The 14727-nt window shown below is 36.9% G+C and overlaps 1 protein-coding gene across 4 annotated transcripts in view; it reads left to right on the forward strand.

The window, feature by feature from the left end:
- MYO9B (myosin IXB) overlaps positions 1–14727 on the forward strand; it is a 115990-nt gene that overhangs the window by 16003 nt on the left and 85260 nt on the right. For all 4 annotated transcript variants that reach the window (XR_007949589.1, XR_007949587.1, XR_007949588.1 and 1 more), the window contains exon 2: positions 12979–13872. Coding sequence is in view for 1 of the 4 variants with exons in the window: in XM_051972099.1 (XP_051828059.1) it covers positions 13036–13872 (837 nt within the window). In the remaining 3 variants the exon portion in view is untranslated. The remainder of the gene's footprint in view (positions 1–12978; positions 13873–14727) is intronic.

The following is a 14727-nucleotide window of genomic DNA, read 5'->3' on the forward strand; positions in this document are numbered from 1 at the left end:
AAAAAGTTATCAAACTGTGCATACCCTTTGATCCAGCAGTGTTTCTATTGGGCTTATACCCCAAAGAGATACTAAAAAAGGGAAAGGGACCTGTATGTGCCAAAATGTTTGTAGCAGCCCTGTTTGTAGTGGCTAGAAACTGGAAAATGAATGGATGCCCATCAATTGGAGAATGGCTGGGTAAATTGTGGTATATGAATGTTATGGAATATTATTGCTCTGTAAGGAATGACCAGCAGGATGAATACAGAGAGGCTTGGAGAGACCTACATGGACTGATGCTAAGTGAGATGAGCAGAACCAGGAGATCATTATACATTTCGACAACGATATTGTATGAGGATGTATTCTGATGGAAGTGGATTTCTCTGACAAAGAGACTTAACTGAATTTCATTGGATAAATGATGGACAGAAACAGCTACACCCAAAGAAGGAACACTGGGAAATGAATGTGAACTATTTGATTTTTGATTTTCTTCCTGAGTTATTTTTACCTTCTGAATCCAATTCTCCCTGTGCAGCGGGAGAACTGTTCGGTTCTGCAAATATGTATTGTATCTAGGATATACTGCAACATATTTAACATATATAGGACTGCTTGCCATCTTGGGGGGGGGGGGAGGGGAAAAAACGAAACATAAGTGATTGCAAGGGATAATGCTGTGTAAAAATTATCCTGGCATGGATTCTGTCAATATAAAGTTATTATTAAATAAAATTAAATTAAAAAAAAAAAAGATTGCTTTGGCTACAATATCATTGTTATTTTCTTTGGTGGATATATTCTTTGATTTGTTTTATTGACTCACCAGTTTTTTAACTATTAAATTGTTTATTCTCCATTTCTACCAATTTCTGCATTCTTGAGTTGGGGTAACTGGACTGATCACTGATTTTTTTTCTTACTCTGGTATGTCTGAACCCAATATTGGTTGGTTTTGGGAAGATTGGATTGTCCTGTGTTGGACATCTTTTATAGCTCTATACAATATCTAAGATCAGAGTGCTCCCAATTTTGGAATTTGAAAACTATTGACTGTCAGCCCTCCCATCATCTCTTCTTTTATTCACAGTTAGGGCTCTAGCAGACTCTCATAGAAGCACTCTCTTTTTCTTCCCCCTAGCATCAGTAGCCCTGGATAGTCTCTTGTGGGTCTTGGCAGGCCTTCAGTTTATTTGCCTAGGTTCACACTAGCTTTTGTGGTGAGATTTCTTTTCCCAGAACTTACAGGTATTTATCCTTTTTTAGTATTGTGCTGATTGAAGACACTGTTGATACTTCTCTTTGAATTTGAGAGGCAGTATGGTATTTGAAAAGGTACTAAACTTGGTGTCATTAACCTCTTGATTCACATCCTACCTCAGATATTTGTGTGACCCTAGCTAGCCATGCCATTTTGTACTTCAGTTTCTTCATCTAAATGAGGGAATTGCACGCGATGGCCTTTCTAGCTTGAAATCTATGATGTTAGGGTTTCTTAATCATTATTCAATCTATAGCTTTCTTTAAATCTTTTTTCTAGAGTTACATGTATCAGAAAAGGTCTTCTCTGCCATTTTCTCATCCTTGAAATCTTTTAAAATAGTATTTAAACAAACTTTTCAAAGCCTTTTCTATTTTGAAATCTTATCTCTTTTTTCCTTAATCCCAAAATTTAAATTAGTGAAAAAACAGATGGGAGTTGAAGTTACTGGGCTAAATAAAATGTGAGGCAAATGTGATATCATGGCAAGATCCCTAGAGAGAAGACAAAAGATGATAGTCCTGAGTCAGCCACTAAAAAAACTGAATACCCTTGAAGAAATCACCCATGAGTTTATTCATGCGCTTCAATAACTGGCCCATCTTAATTCACAGGGCAGTTTTGTGAGAACCCATCGACATTCTTATACAAAAAGCACTTTGTAACTATAAAGTATGATTGCTCAAGTATTCATTAAGTATTTGCTATATGCTAAGCACTGTTCAAGGTCCTGAGGGTTATGAACAGATAGAATCAATCCTTAACTTTCATAGGAGTAAAAATCCTAAAAAAAAAAAAAAAAAAAAAAAATCAAAATAAAACAAACAAACCTCAAATATTGACATAGTGATTTTATGGAAAATAGGTTATCTTCTGCAATCTCTAACAATTGTAATCTTTTGCTAGAGAATGCAGAAAACACAATTCTTTATAATTCTGATTATTAATTCTGATAATATGCACTTTTCCTAATCCAGTAACCATGAAATAACCCATAAATTTCAATACAGAAAATAAAATTGGTAACATGCAAAAATGCATTTTACCAATACTAGCAATTGTCTTGCTAGTAATTCACTAGAATTCTGTGATCTTTTGTGCTCATGTCTGAGTTTTGAAAAATTGATTTCAGACAGCAGTCATTTTTTATAATATAAAATCTGTAGTACTACAAATCTTCCCTTCTTTTTTGGAAGTAAAATGGTTCATAGATTTGTTAACAGCAAACTCTTAGCTGATGTGACTATAGATATTGTCATGCAAAGTTTCCCTAACATCTTATTTTCTCACTAAGCTGTTGATTTAGAACTGAAAGGACTTGCACTATACTTTGGGAGGAACAAAATTGCAACACAAAACTTGAGATTTAAAGGCAAGCAATGAAAATATGCAACAAACACAAAAGGAACTCTTTACATTGGTAGAGTGAATAAGACCAATGAGCTGCCCAATAGAATATCAACTCCTCCAAAACTTGCATATATCATACCTCTCTTTTTTTTTCTCTACTCTACATAGTTCATTTACCAGTGCAAAAGATTGCTAATAAGATTCCTAATAAGGTCACATGAATCCTTGAAGTGAAGAGTTAAATGCATGAATGTTAAGGATTGACTGTAAGGATAGCTAGAAGGTGCAATGGATAGAACACTAAGTCTGAAGTCAGAAAGACCTGAGTTCAAATGCAATCTCAGACACATAACACTTGCTGGCTGTGTGACTCTGGGCAAATCATTTAACCACAATTGCTTCAACAACAACAAAAAAAGAAGAAGAAGAAGAAGAAAGAGTGAGAAAGGACTGACTATAAATGAATTGATTTTGTGTTTAAAGATCTTAACGTTTCATAGAAGAAAGGCAGTATGTATCTGTGATTCCCTACTGCAGGGAAACTAAGACTGGTGGATAGCTTGAGTTCAGAAGTTCTGAGTTCCATTAAGGTTAAAATTCCTTTGAATGCCTGCATTAAGTCCAGCACCATTTTGGCATGCCCTGGGAAGCAAGATAACACTAAGCTGCCACAGGAAGGGCAAACTAAAGTGACCCAGGCTGGAAATGATCAAAGCTTCACTGCTGATCAGAAGTAGGATTGGGCCTATTAGTGTCTACTGTACTTCTAGCCAGGAAGAGATAGGGAAACCAAATTCTTCTGAATGGGAGGACATGGGAAAAGAGGGAAGGGAGTATGCATAAATGCAATGTTCTCTTCTCTCAAAATATAATCATTCTCTGGGAGCAGTTTCTTTGGGGGCTTCTGGAGGCAGCCTTAGTTTCAGTTCAGTGTAATAATCACCTCAAATGCCGCCAGCTGTTAAAGTCCAGTCCTTTATTGTCTCTTCCAAAATAGCCGGTTAATTTTCTTAGAGGCCTATCTCTCTCCTTGGTTCCAAGAGCTCTTGCAGCTTGTCCTTTGCCTCTCCAGCTTTAGCCTCTAGCTGTCTCTGAATCCAAAGCCTCCAGCAAGCACCAAGGTGATATATGGAATGAATCTGACTCTTCCTCCGAGAGTAGGATTGTGGGTTCTCTCTGGGCTTGTGGGAGCTTCTCTTAGACTTGTGAATCTTCTCCACTGAATCTTGACTTGTGAATCTCCCAAAGTCTCTAGTTGGCTTGTGGGCTTCTGACTTGTGAATCTCCTCCATTTGTGAATCTCCCGGAGTGCCTATCAATTCCAGTGACTAAGCACCTTGTAAGAATCATAACATCCCCCACTTTCTTTTGATTTTGAACATAGGTGGTCGACCTCCCTGACTTCTCAAGGAGGTGAGAACCCCAAAAAAGAAAGTGATCACGCCTTTCCTGACTGCTCAAAAAAAGGAGTGAAAACACCATAAAAAGGAGGTGATTGCACCCTCTCTGACGTCTCAGGAAGGGAGCTGAAAACACCAAAGGAAATGGGGAATCAAATCAGATTAGTGGGTTTCTGAAGGGGCTCGCTTGAAACAGTTATACATAAATCCATCAATATGGGAGGTATTACACATAATTACATAAATTACATAAGCACATAGTAACACAGGCTAGTAGTGATGTGACAAATAACATGTATCAACATGAGGAAATTATACATGTCCATAAGTCCTAGAAATAATCCAAAAGGAATCCATTATCCATTACTTCATGTGCCAGGAATCCAATAATTCCTGCAAGTTTTGAAGTCCTGCAATAGTCTCATCAATAATTTTTCATCTCAGGGAATCCAGTGATTCTTGCTGGTTTTAAAGTTCTGGAACAGTCTTATTTTGTGTTAGGGAATCAATGATTCCTGCAGATTTTGTTCTTAGGTCTTCTCCTTTGTTTCCAGATTTTTCTCTTTTTCTCTTTTTCTCTGATGGACAAGGCAGATACGGCTCGTTGACTCGCATCTGATTCCTTCTCCATCTGTAGAAATACAAGCAAACCCTCTTCCCCAAGCAGTTAACCTATCTGGTCCCTTCCATTCACCACTTTCTGGGTCTCTCCACATCACCTGACGATTATCTAAAGATAGTGGAGCTGCTTGCACTGGACACTGCCCTTCTGATGGGTTATAAAACCTGTCTGCGGGAGCCAGTGCATTTTTGTCAAAAATTTTAAAAATTAATGGTATAGAGAACTAGATTTAGAAGTTCTCTAGAGTTACCTGTGGCTCCCCCTTTCTTTTGTTTTTGGAGGAGCGTCTTAATGCCTGTTTCTTCTCTCTAAGATTGCCTGACCTTGAGGATTAAAGGGTATGTCAGTGGTGTGTAAAATCTTATACTGTGCACAAAAGTGTTCAAAATGTTTAGAGATATATGCAGGGGCAATATCTGTTTTTACGTCTTATGGCATAATTGCAAATGCTTGGATGAAGAATTCCGTGACCACTCGGGCTGTCTCTTTTGCTGTTGGTATTGCAAAAGTGAATCCTGAAATGGTGTCTACTACAACATGGATAAAAAACAGGCGACCAAAAAGATTTATAATGGATCACATTCATTTGCCAGATTTCATTGGGTCTCAAACCACGAGGGTTCTTTCCTGGAGGGAGCATAAGAGCGTGGAAAGGAAGGCAAGCTGTACAGCTTTTTACTATCCTCCTAGCTTCTTCTTTTGTTATCCCAAATTATAAACATAAAGCTTGAGCAGCCTGATGGTATTTAGAATGAGATTCCTGGGCTTCCTGAAATAAAGGAGTACTGGCTAACATAGTTAAAAGGCTATGTACCTTTGAGTTTCCATCAAAAATAGGACCTGGAAGTCCACTATGTGAGTGGATATGCAAGATATAAATCTTAGCTGGATGTTTTCTCACTTGCTCTTGAAGTTCCTTAAAGAGCTGATAAATATTAGAAGCTGCAAATTTTCTTTGAATCTCCCGGAGTGCCTATCAATTCCAGTGACTTAGCACCTTGTAAGAATCATAACACATACATACATATATATGTTTGTGTGTGTGTGTGTGTGTGTGTGTGTGTGTGTAAGTAAGTGTGTATGAACATGTAAGCTTATACATATACACATACAACGAATACCAGATAATTGAATTATTAATACCCAGGAGGGTCTAGAAAGGTCCTTACAATAGGACATAATGTTTACATTGAATTTCGAAAAAAACTTGGGCTTTTTCACAATTTATAAGTGCACATTATTGTTTCTAGAACTATCAATGGGTTTTAAATATCTGTGATACCAGTCCTCATTAACAGAGAATCTTAACATTTGTCTAATATGGCATAATTATTGAAATTAATATCACTTCCTTCATTTATTTAATTAGGTACTCTGCTACTATGTTTAAGAAACTTAGTGATTTGACTACAGGGATAGTAAATCAGTTATGCTTTCATAAAGCTTCAAGGAGGTAGAGAGCAGTATATGAAAGATAAGATGATTAAGTGAATAAATTATACTATAAGGCAATATGTTATATAATTATGATGTAAAATTTATGTGACAACTATCACTAGTAATCCATGTGATTAGAAAAGGTTTTCTGATTGATAGGACATGATGATAGTAAATTTTAATAGGTAGAAATCGTGAAAAGTATGTAGATTTATCCTCTATCTGTGTGGAAGCTCCACAGATCAGGGTAATTCTAGTAGTCAGTAATTAAATAGATAATCTTGAAGAGTTGATGAGACCCTCAAAAGTTAAGAGACTATCAAGGTCAGGATTTAAATCCAGAGCCTAATTCACAAATCTTGAATACTAATCCCTGTATCAAATTGCTTCTTAAATTGTGATGTAACTTGCTTAAGAAAGAAAAAGGTTTAGCAAGTTACATTTATTTAACTCTAATCTCCACCTCTTGCTTGACAGTGAAAAATAATGACACAACTCCAGGGCAGTTGGTTCTAGACTAAAACAAGAATGGTTTTGGATTTGCTTATTAGTTTTCCTCAAAACTCCTCCAAGATAATTTAGACAGATGATTTTAGAATAGAGCCAGTGCTTTGTTATTAAAGTCATTGATCAGTTTATATGGGGACTTAATCTATTACCTCAAAACTGGCTCACTTCCTTTTCAGTCACAGATGTCCTTGATAACATTTTTTTAAGCCACATATAACACATGGTCATTATTGGCAGTGTGCTTTCACTCACCAGGTAAATAGTTTTAAATATTTATTTATTTGAGCCATCTCTCTTTTTTCGCCCCACATTTCTGTGGCCACATTTGATTGTGGTACAGTGGAGAATGCACTGGATTTGGAGTTAGAGAGCCTGAATTCATACTCTTGCCTTCCAGTCAGTTAGTCAACATTAAGAAACTACTATATGCCAAGCACTGAGGATACAAAGAAAAAAAAAAAAAGTAAGACCTTGCCCCCTGGGAGTCTACAATCCAATGAGAGAAGAGAGCACATCCAAAAAGAAAGCTGAGAAGGGACAAGGAGCATGGTGGAGAGACCCAGAGGAGTGCAGCTGAGTGGCACCTTCTGGGAACCTCTGAGGTTCTGGGAAGAGCTCCTGGCCCTTTCCCCTCCAGTGGAGGATCCTGAGAAGGTGAGAGTGGTACCTAGGTGACCCATTGGATAGAGTGCCACACCTGGAGTCAGGAAAACCTGAGTTCAAATGTGATTTCAGATATTCACTAGCCATGTGACTTTGGGCAACATACATAATATGTATTTCCCAATCTTGTTGTAAAGATCAAATGGGAGAATAATTGTAAAATGCCTAGAACATAGTAAGCACCATATGAATGTTTGCTGTTATTATTGCTAAACTGAGGGCATTGGTCTAGGTAGCCTATAAAAGACTCTCAAACCCTACTTCTATAGTCCTATGATACTATTTATATATACATATAATTCTATTAGTCTATGCTATTTTTATATCCTCCTAGCTCTTTTTGCACACTGATACTAGAAGAATGTTCTTAAAGCATGAGTCTAATCATGTCATTGTTCAAATACCATTAGTGGTTCTCTCTTACCTGCAGAGTAAAGGCTAAATTTCTTAGCAGCTCAGAGAAAGTCTCTTATTACCATACGGCATTACTCTGTTGCTTCAATCTTCTTGTTATTTTCCCCAGCTGTCAAATAATTATTTTTTTAATAGCTTTCACAAAACCATTTCTATACTCTTGCTATATTGTTCTCTCCACCTTTAATTCCTTTTCTCTACTCAGTAAGATCTTCCAAGTTCCCCTAACCAAAAATCATCTCTTCCTTTCCTTATATCTTTTCCTACCTCTCCTCAGATACTTCCATTTGTGTCCATATCTTACTTTCCCTGTTAAAATGTAAAATCCCTAAGGTCAGGCAGGGCCTCATCTTTGTGTTTCCCTTTATTCTGTCCCCACACAAACAGCCTCACTTGGTGCCTTATTCATAGTAATCTAGCAAATTTTTGTTGACTGAATGACTTTTATTACTTACGTGGAGAGTTCTGACAGGAATTAAATTTTACTAAAGCAAGTACTTAGAACAGGAGAACAGACACAAGGATAAATAACCTCTGTAATTTCTTTTAATTTGTGTCACTAGATTTAGGTGATTTTTCTGGGAAATGACACTTAGTATTGGTAAACAATGTGCCGGTCTTTGGAATTAGAATATGGATAGTCTTCTAAAATTAAGTATAAGAAATAGAAGGAATTAGATTTCATCAAGCTTAGTTTGACCAAAGGCTACACGGAATCCCTGGACAGGTTCTGTATCCAACCTAATATTCACAGGAAATCTCTGTTAAATGAGGCTTTTAAGTTGTGCCAATGCAATGATAATTGAAGTTCTTCATGGTGACCCTGAGGCACTGCAGCATCCTAAAGTGCCTTCTGAGTCATCAGATTTAGATAGATTTAGTGTTGTTTTAAAGCATTTTATCATGTTCTTTGTAAAAGTTTTATCATCTGTCTTACATATTGTAATTGTATGAGCCAGTATATTTTATTACCAATTGTGTTTTTCCCACCGATGGCATTTTAATAGTGGATGTACTGAAGTGTGACTGTTAAAAGTGTTCTTAGGACATGAATTAGGAGGATGGTAAAAAGATACAAGGCTTGGAGACCTAAAGTTTAAATCTCATGTCATAATTTTGTTAGTTTTGGACTGTGAGCAAATCATATAACTTTTCCAACTCTCAATTTTGTCATCTGTAGAATGCAAATAATAATATTTGCCATACCTGTCTCATAAAATTCTTGTAAAATGCCTAGAACATAGTAAACACTATATGTAAGCACTTAATGTCTTGATGCTATAAGCAGTGTGAAGATTGGGGTGGTTTTTTTTTTTTTTTTTTTTTTTTTTTAATATCACAGTCTGAGTTTGTTTCATGAATGTACAGTGCAAGGAGCTCCAAACATATTAGTCCTAGAGAATTATCTGGAGCACTGAAAGATTGAGAGAGAAAGAAGGGAGGAAGAGAGAGAGAGAGAGAGAGAGAGAGAGAGAGAGAGAGAGAGAGAGAGAGAGAGAGAGTGTGTGTGTGTGTGTGTGTGTGTGTGTGTGTGTGTATGTGTGTGTGTATGTGTGTGTTTGTAAGCTTAGGCTGGTCCTCTATCCACTATTCCAAACCACCTCTCATTTATTAAGCTTTAGGGGGAAAGTTTTTGTGGGTTTTTAAGAAAACATTTTTAATTTTATCAATGTTACCTCTTTTTTGTGTGTATGTTATTATGGCTATTTTGATACTTTTCTGGATCAGTAGTCTCTTTGGGGTACACCTTCCTCTACCGTGACTCAACCCTTCCATTTCTTCACATCCTGAGTGATTCTCACCTGTGTCCTCATATTTATCCTTCATAGGATATCTCCTACCAGGCAGGCCAGAGGCCTTCATCAGAGACTTTTAAGACCTCTAGATTGCCAGTGTAACCCTTGGGCTATGTATATGTTGTGTTTCATTCTTATTGTATACTTGACCCAGCATCTTTTCCTACATGTTCTTAATTATATCTTTTCCCCTTCTTGAATGTACATCACTGTTGTCAGTACACACCCACATACATCTCCCATGCATCTTTACATTGTCCTTTGAATCATTCTGATTCCTTTGAGATCATATTGTTTAATGACATAACCATTACTGGAAGAATTACCCTGTAATATAAAAATAATAGCTTACATTTTTACAGTTCATTAGCACTATTTAGAAAGTAATTTTCTGCTTCTCAAGTTTGTCAACAAGCATTTAATTAATGATAACTACCATTTATATAGTTCTTAAAGGTTTGCAAAATGCCTTACAAATATTATTTTATTGTCATAACATTCTGGGAGATAGGTGCTGTTGTTATCCTCATTTTGTACATGAGAAAACTGAGGCTGAAAGGTTAAGTTTTTTGCCTGGGTCACAGTTCCTAAATGTCTGAAGCTGATTTGAACTTAGGTCTTTCTGACTCCAGGAACAATGCCCTTCCAAGCTCTCTCTGAGTTTAGGCACTGTGCTAAATGCTAAAGCTACAATTAAAAGCAAAAAAAAAAAAAAAAAAAAAAAAAGTCATTCCCCTCAGGGAACTTATAGTCCAGTTGGAGGAGATTATACCAATATCTATCTGTAAATAAGACATAGATAGATGGATATGGATAGGATAAATTAGAGATAATCTCAGAGGAAAAACCCCAAGACTAAGGAGGACCAGAAAATGTTTTTTGCAGAAGGTGGGATTTAGTTGAGAGCTGAAGAAGATAAGGAGATGGATATAGGGAGGAGAGTTCCACACATGGATGACAGTGCTCAAAGATAGAGTATCTTGTGAAGGAGAAGCAAGGAGGCCTATATCAATGGACTCTAGAGTACATAGAATAAGTAAAAGACTATAAAAACAAGGAGCCATTTTATGCAGGTTTAAAAGCCAAATAGAGAATTTTATATTTGATTCTAGAGGCTATAGGAATCCACCAGAGTTTATTGAATAGTAGGGAAAGTTGCATAGTCAGACTTGCATTTTGGAAATACTTTAGTAGCCAGAGACAAGAATGTAAGAAGAAATAGTAATGAGTGTGTGATATGAGAGAAGGAGGAGGGAGAGAAGAAGGATTCGTTGGTGAATGGCTTCAGATTTTTTCAGTGAAATGTCAGGCAAGATTCTCACTCAAAAGAATAAGGATAATCAAAAGGTTTAGAAAGGTTACTGTGGTTAGTAGGATAGTGAAGTTAGGAAGATGTAAAAAGATTGCCTTGCCACAGTGAGGACCCAGCTGAGATTATATAACAAATTTGTGGTGGATTTAGCATGTTTTCTTAATCACTTTAGCTGCATTCAATGAGAACCAAAAGTAAAAGGCAGCAAATAGGAGTTATCCAAGGATGAAGTTTTACAGGGCAAAATCAGCAATATGATAAGAGGAAAAGAAACAAGAGTAGAGTTGAACTGGTTTTTGAAGGAGTCAAGATGGAGAAGGGAGAAGAATATAGCCAGTGAATGGGGTGAATACCTGGGAAAACTGAGAGATGGAGGGATTGCAGGTTATGCTGAAGTCAAAAAAAAAAAAAAAACGGTTAGAGTCTTAAGGCAGAGGGAATTGTGGAATAATTAAACAAAAGTATTTCAAGATAATGATAAATGTTGGAAAGGATGTGGGAAAACTGGGATACTAATACATTGTTGGTGGATTTGTGAACTGATCCAGTCATTTTGGAGAGCAATTTGGAACTATGTCCAAAGAGCAATCAAACTGCATCCCCCTTGATCTAGCAGTATCTCTACTGGGCCTGTATCCCAAAGAAATTATAAAAAAGGGGAAAGGACCCATATGTGCAAACAATGTTTGTAACAGCCCTTTTTGTAGTGGCAAGGAAATGGAAACAGAGTAGATACCCGTTAGTTGGTGAATGGTTGAAAAAGTTGTGGTACAGGAATGCAATGGAATATTATTGTTCTATAAGAAACAATTAGCAGAATAGTTTCAGAACCGCCTAGAGAGGTTTACCTGAACTGATGCTAAGTGAAGTGAGTAGAACCAAGAGAACATTGTACATAGAAATAACAAGATTCTGTGATCATCAACTGTGATGGACTTGGCTCTTTTCAACAGTGAGGTGATTCAGGCCAATTCCATTAGATTTGTGGTGGAGAGAGCTATGTGCATTCAGATAGAGGACTGTGGGAACTGAATATGGATCACAACATAGTATTTTCACCTTTGTTGTTTGCTTGTTTTTTATTCTCATTTTTTTCCCCTTTTTGATCCGATTTTTTTTTGTGCGATATGATAAATGTGGAAATATGTATAGAAGAATTGCACATGTTGAACTTATATTGGTTTACTTGCTGTCTGGTAAAAGGGAGGAGGGGTGGGAGAAAAATTTGGAACACAAGGTTTTGCAAGGGTGAATGCTGAAAACTATCTTTGCATGTATTTTGAAAATAAAAAGCTATTAAAAAAAAAAAGATTTCAAGTTCCTGAACATGGAAGTAGTTGAGAATAATAGTAAAATGAAGAATTTGATCATATCTGAAGTAAAGTAGATGAATGTATCTTGGGAAATAACTAAATTGAGGAACTAGGAAGTGAGAGTATTTAAAAGAATTTGTCACAGTTCTCTGATATCATGGAGGGAGAGACAGACAAAGAAAGAGAGACAGACATCAGGCACTAAATTCTTAGAGTAAGGAAGGGGATGTCCTGGAAGGGATTGATATATATTGTCTGCCAGAATTTGGATGGGTTGATAAATATGGACTGAATAAATCTTAAAGAATTTGTTGCTGAATGATGATATAAGAGGGGAGTCTGGAAGTGGCAGTGGAGGGCAAGAAGTATGCCAGCACAGTGGGCTTGATGGGGTGGGAGGCTGACGATGTACGAGTCAAAGTGTAGCTGGTCCAGGAGAGAGTGGCTGGGGAAGCTGTGTCATGAAGAAGGCGGCAGGTTTCGCTGAGTGACAGAAGGTGAAGTGGGATTGAAAAACTTTTCAAATGAAAGCATTTGATTTGTGTAAGAACATTCCCTCCATTTCACAGATGAGGAAACCAAAGCACAGAGGCAGGACCAAGATTTGCATCCTAGACTTATGACTTAAGGCATAGTTTGCTTCCTCCATTTATGAACGAATGTTCTAAGTCTATGTGGTGAATCTGCTGTGTCATTAATTGAGGATGCTGTGGTGAATTTAGCCTTATAGAAACTGGACTGTTCTGTGAGAGATTTCTTGTCTTTGGTCTTATGCCCAGTGCCTTGGTTTTTAAAATAGACTTTGTAGTGAACTCAGGTTAATTTTAGTGATTTGGGAGTTTGAATAAGTTAAAACTTGCTGTATTCTACATGCATCCTGCTCTTTTTAAGTTATAACTTTTGAAATCTTTTTAGAAACACAATACTGCACACGGAGCCAGGGAGGCATGCCGGAGTCCGGCTTTGGGCAGAATGAGTTTAAAAGACGCTGGCGGTGCTGTTTGCCAGGAGAAAGCAGCCTACCATCTCCATATTTACCCTCAGCTGACTACAGAAAGTGCGGCTTTCTGCAGAGTAACAGCCACTAAAGATACCACCACTTCAGATGTCATCAAGGATGTGATAACAAACTTAAACTTAGATGTCACCAAGTGTTATGTTCTTGTGGAAGTAAAAGAAACAGGAGGTGAAGAATGGGTACTTGATGCAAATGATTCACCTGTGCACCGAGTATTGCTCTGGCCTCGGAGGGCCCAAGATGAGCATCCTCAAAAGGATGGATATTATTTTCTTTTGCAAGAGAGAAACACAGATGGGACCATAAAATATGTAAACATTCAGCTGATCTCTAAAGCAAAGGAAGAACGAAGTTTGGTTGAAAGGGGCTTTCTTCCCTGGCAACAGGAAGACTTTGATGATCTTTGTAATCTTCCTAATTTAACAGAAACAAATCTGTTGAAGAATTTGAAGAATCGTTTTTTACAACAGAAAATATATACTTATGCAGGGAGTATCCTTGTTGCAATTAACCCCTTTAAATTCCTACCCATTTACAACCCTAAATATGTCAAGATGTATGAGAATCAGCAACTTGGAAAATTGGAACCCCATATCTTTGCCATTGCGGATGTGGCTTATTATACCATGCTCAAGAAACATATCAACCAATGCATAGTTATTTCAGGTGAAAGTGGGTCTGGGAAAACACAAAGTACAAACTTTTTAATTCACTGTCTGACTGCATTGAGTCAGAAAGGGTACGCGAGTGGAGTAGAAAGGACGATTCTGGGTGCTGGCCCTGTATTAGAGGTACATTTTTTTTTCCTTTTAATCCTGTGATATTTCTGTACATCTTATATTATTTTGGATTTCAAACTTTCAGACCTTTGGGGTTACAATGTTATGAAACATTTGTAATTCTTGTTTTAAAAAAATAGCAGTTTCTGGAAATAACAGAAACAAGTATTTGAAGCACCTTTTGAAGCAGTAGGTTAATCCTTAGAGAGGGCAGTTAGGTGGCCTAGAATGAGGAAGACTTGAATTCAACTCCAGCCTCAGACACTTACTAACTGAGTGACCCTAGGCAAGTCACTTAATCATGTTCGCCTCAGTTTCTTATCTGTAAGAGGAACTGAAGAAGGAAATGGCAAACCACTTCAGTATCTTTGCCAGGAAAACCCCAAACAGGGTCACAAAGTCAGATACAGCTGAGTAACAACAATTCTTAGTGTTTTTCTTTCTATACAGTCAGTATAAGTGTTGATCTATGCCATTTTCTAATGAGATTTTCCTCTATACCACATATTTGAAAAACATAATTTAAATGAACTCTTTATGATAAGTTAATCATCTTTCTCAGATAAAGCAACCAATCTTCATTAAAAAATCTTTGGAGTATGGTATGCAGAGAAAATGAGATAGAATGTTGGGTCATTAGCTGTTGAATTTAAGTAGCATAGAGAGTTTATGATTATTTCAAGGACAGATTTTCACAGCCCACATAGGTAGAAGGGCCTAGCTGTCTGTGTATTGACTAATTTTTAGAAACTCTTCTGTAACATTACATCTGTGATATGAAATATAAAAGTTGCCACATTTTATGATTCTTTTTTAAAAATATGCTTATATGTCTAAATGATTATGTAACCATCAAAGTAGTCATCT

Source organism: Antechinus flavipes, chromosome 1 (genome assembly GCF_016432865.1).
Source record: "Antechinus flavipes isolate AdamAnt ecotype Samford, QLD, Australia chromosome 1, AdamAnt_v2, whole genome shotgun sequence".
Taxonomy (NCBI): domain Eukaryota; kingdom Metazoa; phylum Chordata; class Mammalia; order Dasyuromorphia; family Dasyuridae; genus Antechinus; species Antechinus flavipes.